The sequence below is a fragment of the Protopterus annectens genome, chromosome 5.part0 (assembly GCF_019279795.1).
Source record: "Protopterus annectens isolate FY-2018-M chromosome 5.part0, PAN1.0, whole genome shotgun sequence".
Classification (NCBI taxonomy): Eukaryota; Metazoa; Chordata; order Ceratodontiformes; family Protopteridae; genus Protopterus; species Protopterus annectens.
The window spans coordinates 1,358,478,014-1,358,498,913 of NC_056735.1; the positions used below are offsets into that span (position 1 = coordinate 1,358,478,014).

A 20,900-nucleotide genomic window follows, 5' to 3' on the forward strand; every position below is an offset into this window, starting at 1 on the left:
ATAGGTCTCCCATGCATAGATGGGAATAGGTCTCCCCCTGCATAGATAAGAAAAGGTCTCCCCCTGCAGAGATGGGATATGCAGATAAGCCATATACCTGAAAACCCTTTTTGTGTAACTTCACTTTTTTTTGCCAAACTGCCAGTTTGGTTTGATCAAATTACTTTTGACAAAATGGTAGCTAGTAAGATACAATATCTCTAAAATTAGAAAGAAGACTCTGAAATTGGATTCTTTTGTTTGGTGCAATTTATTTTCGATTCAACCTATGTCACCACATCATTCATATGCTGAGAAGCATTTCTGTATAACACACCAAATGTAATGCTCATTCCCTTCTAAATATTTCCTACCAACACACATGTATAAACACACACACACACACACACACACACACACACACACACACACACACACACACACACACACACACACACATACACACACACACACACACACACACACACACACACACACACACACACCAAGACAAATGCCAGATTTGTAAATTACTACATCATTGAGCTCAGTGTACAACAGTAAAACACAGTTCTGTTTAAAACAGTGAAAACTGAGCATAAAGAATAAAAACCTAAAAACATGATCTGCAGGTCCATATGCTTGATATTGAGCACACTGAGAAGCAGCTCATGATTCAGAAAGTGGTAGAAAAGGCACAGTCATCTGTGTGCAGTCACTGGACCTTTACAGTTTCCACTTCAATATGAAAACAGATGGAGAGTATAATTTTGAATATCCAGTGTCTCAATTTCAGTATTCAGCAAAATGTCAATCATGCTCCTGTCATGTACTTATAAAATACAAGAGTCATACAGACAAAAAAAAAACAAAAAACAAAACAAAATACAAAGCAACACTATACCTTAATTGTTGAGTAAAGCATTACAAGTAAACAGAGTAACTCTGCAGACCATATTGCTTAACTGTTTATATCTAATTATTTGGCCTGTCTCAGGGGATCCTCTATGGTCCTCAGTGCTATATCATTATTGCTTACATGGACCAAAATTTCTGGAAATTCATTTGCTTTTGGAAATAAAGAAGACTCCACTATCTCTTATTGCACTGTACATCATTTCATACATATGACACTGTGCACTTGCCACAGAAATTTGCCTTATGACCACTGGTCCAACAAAAACATTTTTGAGTTCCCTGTTGTTACGATAGGTACCCTGCTAAATGACATTTCACTTAATGTCATTCTGTTCAAACTCACATTCATTTTATAGCAGAGATTTCCTGTATATTATACATCACCTGGACTGTACTTTCTAGTGTCACCAGAAGAATCACCTCAATACCCACTAAACGTCTTCTTTTCATCCCGTCTCACCATGTATCTCTCACAGTAATTACCACCACTAGCCATCAGTAGCCTGATCGATGCTCTTCAATCTCCCTTTATCTAATTTACTTTCTAGCTCCCACCCAAACTTATTTCCATTTTCTTGCTATGCAGTTTAAGTCTGTGTTTTTTTCTTTGTTCCTTCTTCCTCTTCTGCTTCATCTGGAGCCTTGACTTTCTTCTTACAGTCCTCCATCTCTTTGGCCCTCTCTCTTAGTTCAACCTTTAATTCTATCCATCTTGCTTAGTAGCAGCATGTTTTATGCTGAAACTATTTCCTTTCTTGGCTGACCCATCTTCCTGTAGTCTGTTTCCTAATTTCTTGTTCTCCTGTCACTTACTGACACACTTCCCTTTGTGCTCTTAACAAATATTTCCACCTATTCCTTCCACTGCCATCCTCTCCGGAATTTCATTGTCATCTGAAAAGTTCCCTGGCTAGATATTTCTTGTCTGTTTTATTTACATTTTTAAATTAACTGTTGTATGAATGTCTATGAATAAAGTATATGAACAGTTGTGTTAGTAAAAATACTTAGCAGGGTTGGGATATAGCACAGTGGCTGATATTGGTGTAATGGTGTGTGATCCTGACTGTTCTTGTGAACAATGGATTTTTTATCCTTGCCTGCATGTTTTAAATAAAACTACACAAATTTCATCCTGCCTCACATAGATATACTCAGACTTGTCCATTTTTGCTGTATTTGTAATTTATTCTGGGTTGTGAAATTATTCAAAAACAAATCTTATAATTCATCAGAAAATACATTGTTTCAAGAGAAAACAGAAATATATAACAAACAACTGCTGATGAGACATGTACTTATTTCATGCCTTACAAACAAATATTTACACAGCTGTAAATTGCAAATCTTCATTACGCAAATAAACATCTACTACATAATTAACTTAGTGAAACAGAACACATGGTAGTTTTCTATTTGGCCCCTCCCACTCCAAGAAGTCTCCAAACCCAAACTCCCTGTAGATCGGTTAACGAGAGCATTCAGCAGTATTTAAAAAGTCTCCAAAACAAAAAAAAAAAAAAAAAAAAAGAAAATGCAGACTTTTTTTTTGGATGTTCTGCTGCTTTGTGTAAATATTGCTGGTAACTTTGGAGTGCATTTACAGAGAGGATAATAAACACAACGTGTGGCTAATTTACATAGATACGTATCAGTCAATATAAAGCACTAACAAAGGAACTACAGTTATAGAATGAATTTAAAGAATGTCACAAAAAAAAAAAATAGCAAAACAAGTGTATTTGCAGGGTGGCAAGTGCCCACTTTTCCCATCATGCTGGAGAAGTTTCACTACTCAGATCACTTCTGATGAAATCTTTAGAAATACGTAAGTAGAAAGTGCTTAACTAACAACATTAAAAATTAAATGCATTAAATTATTTTCATAATTTTCAGAGCATTTGTGTCTGGATTTGGTATGGTTGTGGACCCACTACACTTATATTTTGAGTTTAATACTTACAAAAATATATTAATTCTATGTTGAGGAAGCACAGATAAGCATTACCAATAACCCACCTTTCCCTGAAATGAATTTGTAGCATTTCACAGCAATAAAAAATAAAGCATACAGACAAGTAAAATATATACAATTTTCAGCAATATTTCACTTAAAATATACCATAACACTAGCATCAAATTCATTACCCAACATACAGTATGAATTAAAATAAATACCCATAGATTTTAATTAAACTAGATTAGAACTATCCTGCTGCACAAAAACTTGATTCCACTGAAATTAACTTAAAAAAACAGCATGTTCATTTTCAAACTATTAGTTGATGCTGGATGAATTTCCTAGCACTGTCACTCTTTGGTGATATAAAATAGAATTACGCTTGAGAAGTTTGATTACACAAAACATATATAACAGTAGATTCCACTTTACCAGTTCTGATTTTTCATCGTTATAAGGTACTACAAGAAAAAACATACTGAAAACAAAAGCTAAACTCAGTCACACCCTTACAAACCATTCTTATTATTAATGTAGATGTCTTCTGTCAGACAAAGTAACCTTAGCACACTGTTTTCAACCTACATATGAAATTCTAACTTGAAAGAAACCTTTATGTTTATTGCATTTACATGTATTTGTACAAATTAGAAACACTTGAAAGAGATTGTAGAAAATACCAGATAATTATGTGTGAAGCACGGGGGTAGCCAATGATGGGTCAAATAACCTGCTACACAATACCCTGAAGGATATGGAGACAGACAGAGAGACATGCCAGAGCTCTTCATATATGTTGCAAATGCTGGAAAGACTCTAGTATTGAGCGGAATCCTTCCATTACAAGAAATGCTGTTGCAGTATAAGGAAGAGATGGTTACCATTAACAATTGGCTAAAATCCTGGTTGTATTGTAAAGGGATCTGGCCTTGGTCATTATGGATTGAGAGGCTTGACAACCACACTTGCTTTACCAAGGATAGTTTGCACCTTTCTTTCCATGGTTTCTGCATAGAATGGCTTTTTTAGGCATGGATGAGGTGAGAGACCTCCTAACCTAACTTTCAAAACAAGCCAACTACTGAACCATATCAAGGTAAATCTATTTAATGCTAGAAGTCTAAATAACAAACTGCTAGACACTCCCTCCTGTATTTGGAGCACATCTATGTATGTGTTGTTAGAGAAACCCAGTTTAAGTACCGACACAGCACTTTCTCAGCACATTAGTTTTATGCTTACCACTCATTTAGATCTTATGGAGTCTGTGGTGGCATATCCATTTTTGTCTGAGACCACATTACCACAAGTCAGATACATAGACACCCACAAGCAGAGGTTATAGACATTCATATCATACAAAATAAGCTTAACTATCTGATCAAAGTGTAATACAGGACCCCCTCTAGGTCTTTAGAAAATCACAATATATTCTTAAATTTTCATAGTTTCATAGGTAGGTACTAGGCTATTGGCCCTAGGGCCTGTATAAGCCTAGCCAAATGGTACCCTGGCTTTCGCCACCCAAGAAAAGTATTTTCCTGTGCCCCTGTCGAGCAGAGCCACAGAAGTGATCCCTGGGGTGAATTTCCTATCTCTCATCCAATCATCAAGATTTTTCTTGAAGAGTGCTAATGAGGAGCTTTGTTTGATATAGATACATAGCTTGTTCCAGAGTATGGGAAGACTCTGGGACAGGAATTTATCCCTCCAGCATGTTCTGTTTATTGTGGTGACAAGGTTTAGGTCCCGAGAGCGTGTAGCTCGGAGGGATTGGGATTTCTTTAAGTGGAGCTTGATGAATTCTCCATGAGTAGGAACAGCAATATTCTAGGTGATTTTCAAATTTCACCAGGACAAAAGTATCAGATTGGCAGTCCCAATTTGATCCAAGCATATGGGGATGTTTAAAAGCAGACCCGTGTTGTGGTCCACAAGTATGACTAAACTATATAACAAAAAGAAGAAACTGCTTAACCTATATAGTAGAACAAAGTACCCCCACATTAAGAAGAACATCAAACAGATATATAAAAAAAAAACTAAAAAAAAAGAAAAATGTCAGAAAATGTAAGGCATCCCATGAACTCAGACTAGCTACAGAAATCCTTCTTCAGTTATGTCAGGAAAATAAGAAATAAGACCTAACATTGCTTCAAGCTTATTCATACTGGTACTACCTACTCCAATCCAATGGATATTGCCAAAATATTGGGAAATACATTTAGTGCTAAATTTATCCCATAGGGAAGCCCACTTGCTATTGATGAAAATCACCAGCCATCATGAAAGAACATGCAATGAAGGAACTCTCCAAAATGAAGAACACATTGTGTATGGAGCTGATAATTTACTTGGTTGCCTAGTTAATAACAACACCTGAGACTAGTAATTGGCTATGTCCCATGGAAGTGGTCTACAGCTGCAATGAGGCATTCTACAAGGGTGCCCACTATTGACCCTGGGAACTGCAGACCTATCAGTCTAACAAAGCTTATGTGCAAAGCCATAACTGACCTAATTAACTATGATATCCAAAATCTTATTAGACTCAACCCACAGCCGTTTGACTTTCTCAAAGGTAGAGTCTGTCTAATGAAGCTTGCGAACTTTTTTGAGAGGGTTACTTGGGCTGTAGACTGCAGGCAAGCTGTCCACAAAGTATACATTGACCTAGCAAGGTATTTAATACCATGCCTCATACAAAAATAATAAATAAGCTGAAGAAACTCCAAACTGACCTGCATGCGGTAAGATGGATTGACAAGCGGAGTAGTATCAGGACTCACACCATAAGAGTAGTGGGTACATACTCTGAGTGCACGAAGGTCAACAGTGCAGTTCTTCAGGGATCTGTGCTTCGACCTCTGCAATTTAGTATACACTTCTCAGCTCTCCACGTATCCACTAAAGATCTCTAATGTTAGCAAAGTTTGCAGATGAGTGTAAGCTGGGAGTTTTTGTTACACCCCCCCCCCCCCCCCGACACACAGACACTCCAATAGGAGCTTACACTTGTCAGTAGCTGGTATATAAAACAATGGGCTTAAACTCAGTTGCTAAAAAGTGCAACATTGTAGCATTTGTAAGCAACCACTAGCTCCAAATCCTAGCATAAATAACAATCCAGTTCAAAATGAAAAAGTTGTGAATGACCTAGGCTCTTGGATGGACATCTCCCTCATGTTTGACCATCACATTGCAAAGGTGTTTAGGAAATCCTTTTACCTCACACAACTCATAGAAAAAGGTATTTCTTCCAAATCAAAAGAATTCTTTACTTGCTTCTACTCCACATTAATTAGACCCTTTGCTGAGTACAACACTCCCTTTGGCAAATACCTTACTAAGCAAATCAAGCAATTGGAAAGACCTCTGAGGTCTGTAACCAAAAAATCATGGGCTTAAAATACTTGAACTACCAAGAAAGACTGGAGGATTCATCTCTCTACTTCATGTGGAATAGATTCCTTAGGGGCCTTGTTTATAAGGCGATAAGGAATTCAGTAGTATACATCCATAAATCAAACGGTCCAGTTCAGAACAGGGCAGAACTCTCTAGAATAAACTTTCTCTCTAAGTTAAACAAAGTGACACACTATCTCCCGTTCAAAAGGAGCTGGACAACTGGATGGATATTCATAAATTTGCTCCTGATATGACTAGTCTGGCCTTCCTTGAACAGGGAAGCAAGGCCTAATGGTGGGTAAAGGCAAAGTGGAAATGGCCTCACAGCTTGGTTTCCTTATAACTCTTATGATCCTTAGGCAGACAATTTAAAATCACTTTTGTATAAACCTTCTAAAAATCTAATGTATTCCATTTAGTAATAATTTCTATTGTGATGTTATACTCACTATAGTTCGGCATTTCTATAAGAATTTGAGCAAGATGATTCCACATTCCACTTTGTGCAATTCCATGTGCTAAATTCTTATGCTCACGTCTTTTCATTTCATCAGACTTGAAAATCTGATTTCATATTTTTCTCTAAAATATTTGTATCTGAGCACTAGATGTGTGCAGTTTGTATAATATTGTACTGACCTACAGCTGTAAAATGAACTTTAAAGCCAGGTATTTTCCAGAGCATGTGCTTTTTTATCTGTTATGGCAAGTGCTAAGCATTCTTATTCCAAGTAAGGGAGAAGTAAATAAATGTCTCACCATAAGTAGTCTGTCTCCAATTTCCAGCCTCCCATCTTTCTGTGCAGCTCCTCCTTCTATAATTTTAGTAACATAAATGCTATTGTCTCCTGGGATATGCTGGTTGCCTATTCCTCCTGCAATACTGAATCCAAGGCCTAGAAGAGAAATAAACAACATTCTTAAAATGCTTAGTTAAATTACTGAATAGTTCAAAACATGCACACTTTGAAATAAACAGCACCAGTATACATGAAAGTCAGAAGAATGTGCTCTACAGAGTTGTACAATCACATTTCATTATAGTACCACATAAAAGTGTGTGCCTTCACATCTTCTTAACACTTAAGACCTCGTCTAACAAAAGATAATGTCTGGTCATTATCTGAATTAACCAGCTCTTCCATGATATTATTCTCGAATGGTTCCACCATCTAAGAAGTATGTAAAATGTGTTATTTTTATAGCAGTGGTATGAATCTGAAAAGTATGTACTAACATCTTAAATGGTGGAAAAGAAACACATTACACAGAAATCAAGATGTTTACATGTTATCATAAATTTTCACCAGTGACTACTCAGTGCATAACAAGACTCCTGCATTACTCATTTTACTAACTTCTTTTATTGGATTCTGTACTATGACCTGTTGCATGGTCAAGCCAGATGTTCTCAGCCTTTCACATTCTTCCAGTGCAGTTTTATACCGAAACAATTCTTACAATAAGAAGTCAGTTTTCACGTAGAATTTGCTGCAGGGTATATTACAACCAACTGCTGTAGGCAGTAACCATTAGGTTTATCCTGTTATGTCTTTGGGTCAATTGAATGGTGTAACTCTTTGAATATATTGCAGTGATTTTGATGTTATTAACTGTCACATGTAACTGCAAAGAAAATGACAACTAAAAGTACAAAGTTTAAAGACATGAAAAATATTTGGTTTAACATTTTAATACTTAAATGTCTGGTTTATGATTTTAAAGCTAAAAAGTAAACGTTTTCTTCAAAATGAAGAGAGAATGAACAGCAATCAAGAAAAGTGCACTTAATTAACACCCTGAGAATTGTAAGAAGATGGTAAGGAAAGACAAAAGGATAGTAGGATTAGCTAGTATGTTAAAGAACAGAAATTAAGTAGAAAAAAATTAAGTCTCTGCTAGAAACATAGCAACAATGCTAGGACAGTGATCATGAGAACCATAAAATGCCTCACCACATACATCTTTAATTGGACACACTTAAAAGATCATGCCTCCCTTTTCAGAGTTCACCTCCCAAACAGAGCAGGACTGTGCATGGCAGTCATTGAGTAAATGTGTGTCTACCCATGCATGCATCAAGACTAGCCTTAATGACAGTCAAAGTGGTACTGCTTTTGACCTGCAGTGGTAGCTTATTCCATCAGCTGGGAAAATGTTAAGAACCTATCTCACCAGAAGTCTTGTTACTTATTGGTGTAGATTTTGGTTCCTAGTGCAGGTGTTTGAAGAACCACTAATTTTGCAAAAAAAAAAAAAAAAAAACATGGGGTGAAAAAGGACTGGGTCTTTCATGTCTCAAAAGTGAGACAAAGGTTGCTTATGAACAGTTTGCTGGCTACAGAGTAAAAGGAGAGATATGCTAGCATATTTGAGTAATTGTAGGATTTAAGGCCTTTAATTTTCTTTATAAGGAGTCTTTGGGGCTTTTCAAGTTGAGCAATATGCTTTGCTTTATACTTACCAAAGGAGGCATTGCATTGAATAATGGGTCTGATAAGGGAAGAGTACAGAGACAGGATGACTTCTTTAGATCTTAAAGATATTCTCTTGGAAATTAACTGGACTAGATGGAAGGATTTCCTGACAATGGTGGATACATGCTGAACAAATAAGAGAGAGATAGCGTTGTCCACATACATACCTAGGTCTGTTATCACTATATCAGCCTGAGAGGAGTACCATTTATAACATATGAGGCGGGAACAGTTTTTTTGCCAAATGCTTCTATGCTGCACTTTTTATGCACTTAATTTGAGACCACTTTCAGTACGCTAGATACGTGTATGTTCCAGCCCTTGTTTAAGCTTTTTAGCATTCTGTGAATGAGTGAATAACAGTGCCCAGCTTGCAGGCATCAACCAGCTTGGTCAACCACACTTCTGCAATATTGGACTGGATGTCTGCAAAGTAAATTTTGAATAGGAGAAGGGCCAGCAGTAATCTATGTGGTACCCCACTTGTTACAATTTTATATTCGACAGGTTACCTGCATCATTCACAACCTGGGATTTGTCTGATAGCCAGTTTACAATCCAGGTTATATTAAGTTAAGTTTAAACAATATCAGTATGGGGGATACATTATAGGGTGGATATGATACTTTTTTAACACTGATTCCTTCTGTAGGAAAATTCAAAGCAACTTAAGCACTACATTTAAATACAGTTCAACAAAAAGACAATTACAGTGCTATATGAGCATAAATACAATCAAGTGCTATTTCACAGATGTAGTGATTATATATATATATATATATATATATATATATATATATATATATATATATATATATATATCATTATAAAAAAATATTATTAAATTATCTTAAAACTTTAGCAGGCCTAAGGGAAGTGCTGTCTACCTTATCTTATTTTTTGGGGGGTGGGGTGTAGGATGATGATAAAACTGAAATAATTGCAAATTTTCACAAAGAAGGGATGGACAGTGTTTGTAAATGTTCACTATGTATCCCCTGAAGGTTCATTTGGGTCTGTTGACATTCCCAGCATAGGAAGGTCAAATGCCTGTTAAAGTTCTTGTTCATGCCTGTTAAAGTTCTTGCCCCTGGCTGTTAAAGTTCTTGCAAGTTACAGGAGCTTACATGTTATCCTTTACTGAAGTAACAGAGATGACAGTTCCAAGCAGAAAAAAGCATGCATGTAGCCTTCCTGGGACTGGGGATTATTTTAAGCTTCCATAATTAAAGATACTGAATACCACCAGAACATCAGGACTAGTTATTATGGGTTACCCAGAAAATATTTAGATGTTCTTAGTGGGATAGCTCTGGAGCTGTATTGGAGATCTGTCTTTCAAGAAAGTCTTTGAAATGATCTGCCCCCATAAAACAAATGTGTTGTGTTGTTGAGTAATCACAGCAGGCCAGTGAAGCACATTCAGCTAAGTTCTGGCTTTGTGTGATAAATCATGGTAAAAGCTCCTCATTAGCCTTAACCATCCGTGATAGGTAAGCTGATGAATCAATCTTCCTAATGTCTTGTACGCATTAAAGAGATGCAGAAGTAATGGCTGTGCTAATTCTGAGACAGGTTGCTCTGGAAGTCCTATAAAGAAACCCACATCAAGGAAAGATTCCTTTCAGAGTTGTCGATTTCAGGAAGATTTTGGTTGACTAAGAAAAGAATGAAGTGACAAATCATTGCTTTCTGCATAAAATAATCAAAAATTCCAGGTGTTAAGACTAGTATCTTTGGAGAGTTTTATGTCAGTTCTAACTGCAATGTGATACAAGAATAGACTTTATTATATAATGTGCCAGTGAATTAAATTCAGGTGATCTGCAAGTGGTTTTCCACTGGACAAAAAACTTAACTCCCTCTTCACCTGCATCACTTGTATTTTAATCCACAGATCTCAGCTGCCATTTCCCTCTCATATTTACTACTAAAATGAATTTATATTTGATTTTCTACTCTGCTAATACTATTTACATGTTGTATAAATTATCTGTGGGGTTCTCTACCTTCTGTGATTACTCTGTGTTTGTGAATTATTATATTTCTTGTTAATCTCTTTATCCATGCTCTTCTCTCAAATGGTCAGTAGTGATCAGTGTACTACCCTGCTAAACAAAAATAAATAAATGCCTTTATTTATTTATGTATTTATTTATTTATTTATTTTAATTGCATATGTTTACTGGGAGGTCTACTGGGTCAGTGTGTTCCCATTTTCAGTGGCGGCCCTGGAAGAATCACTCCAAAAACAAACAACATGATAAAGCTACAGAATCAAAATACAGAAATCAAGCAGCGATGGTACAAAACACTACATTACAGAATAGGTGATACAATAGAATTGATAATGCTAGTTATACAGATGTTAGATTTTAAGTATGCAAGCCAAACAAGAATACAGTTGATGACATGGGATAATAGCGAATGTGTGAACAATACCGTGTTGCATTTTTGCAGTAAACAGGGAAAGATAGAGAGCAGCAGATTAAAGGTTCTGAGAGTGAGGTATAGCCTTAGAGCTATTGTTAAATAGGCATCGAGACTGAATAGAAGGTATGGTAGGTAACTGATGTAGTAGATTGTGTGTGGCTGGTGGCACATGTTGGACTTAGTAAGTTGGAAGCACTGAATGTTTATATATGAAGAGTCTTTCTCAACATTCTGGACCATATTGATCACTGCACTACCCCCGTAAACACAAATAAATGCACACAAACTGCTCATAAGATCCATGTAGTAATGAGTATACCTCTTCTGACTTAAGGGACTCATTGGACCACACCTGACAAGGCACTGTCAGCTGGTAATGGTCTGATTACAGCTTATTGTAAGGAATTTCTTAAAGAAAACAATCTCCCTTTACCCCATAAAGTTAGCATCCTGCTACAATGGCGTAATAAAGAGTTATAACTGAAGCAGACTAAATTTCAGTCTAGGTGAACAATAATGACTAATTTTAATAACAGAAAAAAATCTTGGTAATTCTTTATGGATATGGTCCAACTTTTAGCATCCAAAACAGAAGAATTAAAAATCTAAATGTAATGTTGAAAGAAAGTCAGTTGAAACCTAAAGTTCCTACTTCTTTTCTCTGAACAGATGTGTGGGTTGCTTCAGCTAAATTGATAAAACTAAATCTGTTTAATCTTAGGTGTTGTATTTCTAAGGGACAGATCACCTACAGATATGTTAGAAATGGGCTGCATCAATATATATCTCAAGAGTTATTCCAGTTAATGGAATTTTTGTAAGATTACATGAGATAATCAGAAGCATCATAATGTAACAGAGTGATCTGTGTTACCTGCAAGCTAGTTTGTTAACCTTCTCATTGAAGGATTAGTTTCCAAATCTGTTAACTTGAAATTTGGAGCGTCCCTAGAGTGCAAACAGTGACTTTTCCATAATCTCTATGTGCCACTGTTTGCCTTACATCCATTTTTATTTAGTTATTTGCTAACCAGGTAGGTGGACTGGTCAGTTGACCCTTTTGCACCATGGTCATAATAATGCTCATTAATTTAAAAAACAGAAATGAACATTAGCAATAAAACAATCAACTGTCTTAACTATTTGTAGAAATTTGGTCACATTATTTATCACACAACTTAATCAGAAATGCCAGTAAGTTAAAGGAAGAAGCCAGAACAGTCCTTTTCTGTTCTCACAAGAATTTAGAAAAGCAATTCAGAAATTCCTTCTTAAAAAAAAAAAAAAAAGATATGTGACTCATATTTTCTCTATGTTAAATAGAGGCATCATTAGGTAAGCCCAATATATCATTAAGAATGAGTTGGATAAAGACAAAAAAAATAATAAAAAACCCAAGGGAAATTAAAAGCAGAGAACAGATGTTGAAAGTAGTAGCTGAAGGGACGGTAAAGAATGAAAGACAAGAATATGTTAAAGAGAGGAGATAAGGCTAAGAATTCTTCTTGAGGATCTGCATTAAAACAACTCTAGTTAAATGCACCACCCATTGCAGGCATCAGACAGGCATAGGTAAGTATTTCTATATCTACCTGTTAATAGGCATTGGCAGGAAAAATAACCGCATTTGCCATCATGCCAGGTAAAGGTGGATTAAGTCACTATATGACTAAACTGCATACTGTGCTGTTGCAGCTGGCATATATACATGTACCAGTTGATCTCCTACAGTGAATAAAGGCTCACATGATCTTACAACTCAAGCTGCAACTGAAATCCTATCCCTCAGCAGCATGCTGGGGGTAGACAGCAACACACACTGGTGTTAGTCACAGTGCTTTGGATATGCTCTTGGGTTATAGGAACTTCTGGAAAGAATTAGTTAAAAAATGGAAAATGTTAAGGGAAAGTAAGAAGTTTAGCTGGTCAGGAAAAACACTGCTGTGGTCAAAGATGAATAGTCAAAAGTTAAATCTGCAGGTTGGAGGATCTAATTTTAATATCCGCATTGGAGCACATGTGCTATCAACATTCAGCGGCACCAGTTAATAGGACAATAGGACTAGGAAGGACAGCTTCCATTCATACATGGCTTTGCTAGAACAAATTAAAATTAAGGAAAATTAAAGAGACGAAAACAAAAGAAAGAAAAAAAGAAAGACATGAGTGAATGGGTGCTCATAATAAACAGGATAAGAGCAATGGAGTACTCCTAATAGACATAATAACAACAAGAATGTTATTTATTAGTACACAAGTGTCTCACTCATATTGTTATTTTGCAACACCAAATATGAAAGCAGTAAAGTTAAACAAGACCTGTAGAAGCTGATATCAGGCAAATCTGCTGCTTGTGTTAAGAAGGAAAATTTAGAAGGTGCAGCTATGGGGTGTAATGATCATAATATTGAGTAAATGATTAGAGCTGAATGACACACGGTCCTTCTTCTAAAACTCCAAATAGTTCTGGCATATAATTATTTAAATTCTGCTGGTCAGTTTAGTGCAGTAGCTATAGGTTACGGAGTGAAGCCGTTGCCCACCTTACTTATGTTGCTTCCCCAAACCTTGCAATTATCCCTGCCCTAACTGTAACCCTGCAGATTAGGGTATTAAATTCCTTTTGTATGTAAACACAAGAGGCAACACCATGACTATTGAAGCTGAATGTTTATTAACAAACAAAAAAATAATAAAAACAAGTGAGCACTTTCACGTTCAACAGAATGCTTCTTCAGACTTAAGTCTGGACATTTTAGATTTCAGTGTCATAAAGACTATTGGTAATATTTCATGACATATACATATAATTTTAATTCACATAAGGCTTCCCATATTGATGTTTGTCACCTAACAGTTCTTTCAACATTGTTGTTCCAATCTAGGAACTGCTTTGTTTAATTCTTTTACTATTGGTCACTCGAACCGTTCTTAACCTAGGATTGGTCAGATGCATATATTTTCATTATACTTCCTGATTTTATGTCTAGCACCTCTGAATTGTTAATTTTTGAAGGTGTGTCAGCTGTAACCAACATGATTGGCTACTCATTGTTATTTTAACCAATATGGACCTTTGTACTTTATGATCTGAAGAAGGTGAAGTCTCGCCGAAAGCACTCATCTATGTACTTAGGCCTTTTGTTTGCTTTCTAATTAAATTACGTTTGCTTTTATGCTTTATTTGTGTTTTTATACAGGTTCAGCCTTGGTGCTGCTTCAGGATTTTTTACTGTTTTTGCTTTGTTTTGACCTGAAATGTCTTCAGCGTGAGTAGGATATATACTTTTCTATTACATATCCCTGATATGGTTAATGGCTTTGAGGACATCTCCGAGATTATTATATGAGGAGCTCTCATTAGATTTTGGGGCTCTCATCAACATTATTTCTAGGGTTGATATGAAGCAAGAATGAAGCAGAAGGCCCAATCAGGCTTAACAGAATCAGGAGGCCCCTTTATGATTAAAAGAGTCAGTTGGGACATTAGCATAATAAATCATTAATGCATGATGCACCTTCATGATAATTAGCACAGTAACATATACACAACAGTTTTAATGTTATTATTGTTCTCACAGAAGTATTAACTGACTCAAGGGTCCAATCCTTGTTAACAGAGTTCTGGCCCCTTAGCAGATTTTCTGAAATAAAGAAACTTGCTTCTCAACAATCACCTACATAATTGTTTTGCAGGAATGACGATCCAAATTCATTTTTGGTGCAGATGGATGATTGTTTGAACTATAAAGGGACATAAATATAGGCAGTCCTTGTTATTCTTCATCTGATTAGAGTTATTATTATCCCTCTGACTTATTAGCTATATGCACGTCTCATGTCAATCATGTATGAGTGATTGACCTGAGACATACCTCAATGGACTAGATGAAGAGAGACATGATTGAGTTATCTGAGCACATTTCCCAGGCAGGTATGTTCCTAGCCATGAGCAGGATACCACCTACACCTAGAGAGATGCCACGGTATAAATAAAAATTATTAGTTTCAATAATTGGCTTAGTTTTTGGTGTCATTCAAAGGAGATCCAGATTCTGTCAGCCTGGGAAGCCATGGCAGTCAAACCTCACTGCTTTGACAGAGATGGTTTGCAGTTGGCACCTGTAGGCTTTTGGCTGCTGGCAAAGGCGAAGGCTCTTGCCTCCCCCACAGTGCCTTTTTTATGCAAGGTCTTGAAAACAAACTTACTGATGTGAAATTTGCGAATCATAACAAAATAAGGGTCATGCTGCTAAATGCTTAGACCTTAAACCAAAAACTGAACACCCTGGAATCACTTCTGTCACTAGAAGATGTAGATGTCTGTGCAGTCACAGAAACCTGGTTCAAGGCCTAAGAGAGTACCCTGGTCTTGCAAGGCTACAATGCCTTCCACACCTTCAGACTGCAAAATGAATGTGTGAGAAAGAAAGAAGGCAGTGTTTTTATGTATATTAGAGATAAATTCACCTCCCATCTAGTTAGACTGGACAACTCCATGAAATTATTTCAAGCTCAGATTATGGTGGTTAGGACCCTCATTCAAGTCATAGCCAGTTATATATGCCTCTCCATGTGTCAAGATGCGCATGAAGCCTACCTGACCAAACTGGAGAAAATCCAAACATTACCAAACACTCTGATTATGGGGGATTTCAATTATCCCACCATCAACTGAGAAACCTATGCTAGCCCTAAGCCACTAAAGTTCCTTGACTTTGTTAACTTAAATTCCCTGGAACAAATTTTTCATACCCCGACAAGAGGAATAAATGTGCTAGATTTGATGCTCACTAACATGTCAAATGGATGTACTACCGGAACTGTGGGCCTCTAATTAGTTAAATCTGACCTCAAATCAGTCACCTTCAAGCTGATACTAACACCAGAGCTGACAAAGGGTGAAATCAGACTAAAATATTTCACCAAGGAAACTATACCCTCCTATGTGAAGGTATAAATGCATTCTGATCCCCAACCCAGCTGGAAGTGGTAACTACACCAAAGCTTACACTAAAGCCCTGTACAGTCACTTGAATATGTGTATAGACTCGTCTGTACCAGAAAGAATCAAAGCCAGAGCCCCAAGTAAAACAAGCCACCATGGTGGACACCCAGCATCAACAAACCTTACAATAAATACAAAAAGTTGCTGTCTATGAAAACAAAGGCGAGACCCCAACAATGGAAAATCACCCGCCTCTGCCTCAGCAGGCAAGTAAGACAACTTGTCAAGTCCTCTAAGGGCCTCTTCATAGGTTCATAGGTTCATAGGTTGGTACTAGGCTATCAGCCCTAGGGCCTATACAAGCCTAGCCATAACAATTCCCTGGCTATTTCTTCCCACATTATTTACTTTCCTGGACCCCTGTCTAGCAGGGCGACTGACATGATCCCTGGGGTGAGTTTCCTTTCTCCCATCCAATCGTCAAGGTTCCTCTTGAAGAGGTCCAAAGAGGCACTCTGCTTGAAATGTATGGGCAATCTATTCCAGAGTCTAGGGAGTCTCTGGGTCAGGAACTTATCCCTCCAGCATGTTTTGTTTATTGTGATGACAAGGTTTAGATCCCTGGAGCGTGTAGCTCTGAGGGATTGGGATTTCTTTAAGTGTAGCATGTCCAACAGCTCTGGGTTTGACATGGCCTTGTATGTTAAGCAGAGATCACCTCTGAGTAGATGATATGCGACAGAGTATAGCTGGAGTTTTTTAAGGCGGTCAGCGTAGGGCATCTGTTTTAGGCCTGTGATTCTTTTAGTGAGGTATTTCTGAGGCCTTTCCAGTTGTTGCAGATGTCTTGAGAGGTACATACCAAATGGGGTGTTGTATTCTATAATGGGTCTAATGAGGGATGAGTACAATGGGACAATGACCTCCTTTTTTCTGGATGAAAAGCCCTTCACGATGAGGTGTGCCACATAGAAGGATTTCCTGACTGTTGTGGCGATGTGGTTATCGAAGGTGAGACCACTGTCCACCTGTGTCCCTAAGTCTCTTATCACACTTTCTGTGTTTAGTGTACTGCCACCTATATGGTAATTCATGGATACATGTTTTTCCCAAAGGGATAACAATACATTTCTTGGCATTGAGCTTGAGCCCATGGCTCTGGCACCAAGCATCTGTTTCTGTAAGGCCCTTTTGTAGAGTATCCACATCATTTGGGATTCAATAATGGCTCCCAGTTTGCAGTCATCTGCAAACTTTGTTAGCCAGAGTCCCTTAGTGTTGACCTGTACTTCAGAGAAGTAGATGCCAAACAAGAGCGCCCCAGTACTGAACCCTGAGGTACTCCACTTGTCACTTGTCTGGAGCTGGATTTGGAGTCGGCTACTTTTACAGTGTGGGTTCTATCAGTAAGCCATTTAGCAACCCATTGGGTGACATAGGGATTAATGCCCAACTTAGTAAGTTTATCTATGATTCCAGAGTGGGGGATGGTGTCAAAGGCCTTGGCAAGGTCTAGATAGGCTGTGTGGACCACCTTACCCTTATCCATGGCTCTGGAGACTGATTCAAAGAAGTCAATCAGGTTCAGGAGACAAGATCGGCCCTTCACAAACCCAAACTGGGTGGGGTCCAGTGTTTGAAGGTTGCCAATGTCTTTGTTTATAAGTTCCATGATAATACGCTCCATGGCCTTGCAGATAAGGCTTGTCAGACTGATGGACGGTAGTTTACGGGATCCAAGGTGGATCATCCCTTGTGGATTGGGATAACTGTAGCTCTGTGCCACTCAGTGGGCATGAAACCTGAGGTGAGGCTATGATTAAACATGACACTTAGGTGAGGTGCCAGTTCATATTGTAGTTCATGTAGTACACAGCCCGGGATGTCATCTGGTCCCATGGATGCTGTATTCTTGGCTTTAGAGAGTGCGTTTTGTACCTGTGTGGCCATTATTACTGAAATTTGGCAATCTTCCGGTATTGAGATGGGCCATTTAGGGGGTGAGAGGGGGGTGAAGTTGGCACTGAATCGATCTGCCAGGATATTGGCAATATCCTTCGGATCAGTATATTTAATGTCAGAGCAGATCTGAGCATTGCCATTTAGATTCTTGACATAGTTATAGAATGCTTTGTGATTGTCTTTGGAATCTTTGGCAATTTTATTTTCGTAACTAGCTTAGGAGGATTTTATGAGGCATCTCAGTTTCTTACTGAGGCTAGTAAGGGAGTTTTTGCATCCTGGTATTTTCCTCTTTTCTGCAAAAGTTTCTTCCTTTTGTTGTAAAGTTTGTTTATGGCAGGGGACCACCAGATTGGCTTCCTTTTTTGGATGAGAGCATTTTGGTTCTATTTGGGATGGCACGATTCATGCATGAGTGGATGTGCTCGTACAGTGCCTTAGTGTAGGATTCAGCAGTTGAACTTTCAGTTCCCATCTGCATGGGTGTCATGAAGTTTGTCACTTCTGACTTGAGTAGCATGAAGTTGGCTTTGGAGAAGTTTTTATGGTGGTTTCTTTACTGGGGGTGGGGTGGGATGTGGATGTTAAGGGTGATTAGCTTATGGTCAGACCTGACTAACGAGGGGTGACCATAGGTATGGAGCATTGATTTCCCATGTTGGTAATGACCAGGTCTAGGATATTGGAGCCCCTGGTGGGACTATGGATTAGTTGATCCAGGGCGTTGGAATTTATGAATTCCAAGAACCGTTGCACAAAGGTGTTGGGACATGAGTAGTTTTCCCAGTTAATGGCAGGGTAGTTAAAATCACCCAGTATTAGGGTGTTTGGTTCTATCTTAATATTTTCCAGTATGTTTAGAAAGGTGTAGTGAGAATCTTGGGGTATGGTGGGGATCTGTAGCAAGCTACAATTTGGATTGCAGTCTTACCTAGTGTTAGTTGCACTTGGATAATTTCAGACACATTGTGTTGGCCAACTAGCCTGGTGGTGTGAATATCCTTGGTGAATATTGACACTCCTCCACCTTTAGTGTTTCGGTCCTGGTTTGGTGGCGAAAAGTGTGGTAAGAGTTGTAGCCTGGTATTGCAGGGGTGCTCTCTGGAGCCTTGAACCAGGTCTCAGTTACTGCACAGTTATCGATGTTCTCCATTTTTAGGAGTGCCTCGAGAGAGTGCATTTTGAGGTTTAGACTTCTAGCATTGAGTAGCATTACCTTCAGATTTTGCATGCTTGTACCTGTTACGGTGGTGGTTTTGTCCTTTGAAGTTTGCCTAAAAAAGGCACTATAGGGCTGGCAAGAGCCTTAGCCAGTAACCTGAATCCCAGGGGCGACAGGTGCAGACCATCTCTGGCAAAGCATCGTGGTCTGTCAATCATGTCATCCCAGGCAGACAGATACTGGATCCCCTTTGAATGACACCATAAGCTTAGCCAATTGTTGAAGTCAATCATTTTATCCTTATATTGTGGTATCATTCTGGGCGAAGGCAGGATGCTACTCAGGGCTAGGGTCATACCTGCCTGGGCCACAAAAACTTAGCTAGCACAGAGAAGGATGACCATAAGACCTTTTCCAGCTATGTACATAGCCTAAAAGGTAGGACCTAAGCATGTGCAGAACTAGAGACCAAAGGTATCACACACACTGACCCCACAGAGATGGCAACACCTGCTAGTGGATAGGTTTGGTGAAATTTTCACTCCCTATCCCCTCCAAATCTATCACAAACCTTGTCCCAAACTTCCCCCCACCCTACATATCTGAAGAACAGGTAATCAAAGCCTTGCCCATGGTTAAAAACATAGCTTCTATGAGACCAGACTGTATCACAGACTGTCTTCTAAACAAGCTAAAACATGAACTAGCATCACCATTATGTACCCTTTTCAATCATAGTCTAACCACAGGCTTTGTTCCTGCAGAATGGAGAACAGCAACAGTTATTCCCCTCCACAAAGGTGGCCTAGCAACAGACCCAGAGAATTACAGGCCCATAAGCCTGACCAGCCTTGTCTGTAAGGCCATAGAACATATCATTATAGACCTCATAAATAAAGACAAAGGTGACCTCCAAGCTTAGAACCTACCCAATTTGGCTTCATCAGCGGTAGATCCTGTCTGTTAAATCTTGTGGATTTTTTCAAAAATGTGTCTGGGCCATTGATGAGAGCAATTCTGTGCACACAGCATACCTCGACTTGGCAAAGGCTTTCAGCACAATCCCCTGCATTACTGATAAACTTAGCAAACTGAATGTAAACCTGTTTTTTATAAGATGGGTTGCTACCTAGCTCACAAGCCAGACACACACTATCAAAGTGGCAACTCCAAATCAACCAGCAGACCTATTACCAGCAAGCTGCCACAGGGGTTAGTGCTGGGCCCCTATTGTTTGGTATATATTTCTCAGAAGTTCAGATCAAAACTAAGGGGTTGTGGCTGACCATGTTTCCAGACAACTGCAAACTGGGTGCAATTATTGAATCCCCAATTAATGTCAGTATATTCCAGGAGGTTCTTACGCAGACCAAAGACTGGTGTCTTAGTCATGGTCTCAAACTGAATGCAAAGAAATGCGTCATCATTCCCTTTAGCACAAATAATGTCCCTTCACACTATAAAATCGACAACAATACCCTAAGTACCTACTAAGTAGTAAAGGACTTGGGTTCATAGGTTGACCGTGACCTTATATTCGATCACCATGTGTCCACTGTAGTAAGAATGCCTTTCTATGTAGCACACTTGATTAGTAAAGGCATCCCCCCTGAGAGCAAAATAGGTTATAACCCCTCTATACTTGGCACTAAT

The 20,900-nt window shown here is 38.3% G+C and overlaps 1 protein-coding gene across 9 annotated transcripts in view; it reads right to left on the minus strand.

Annotated features, from left to right (window-relative positions):
- Positions 1–20,900, minus strand: part of DLG2 (discs large MAGUK scaffold protein 2) — a 4,792,098-nt gene that overhangs the window by 1,919,295 nt on the left and 2,851,903 nt on the right. For all 9 annotated transcript variants that reach the window (XM_044071159.1, XM_044071154.1, XM_044071155.1 and 6 more), the window contains one exon: positions 7,025–7,161. In XM_044071159.1, coding sequence (XP_043927094.1) covers positions 7,025–7,161 — 137 coding nt within the window. The remainder of the gene's footprint in view (positions 1–7,024; positions 7,162–20,900) is intronic.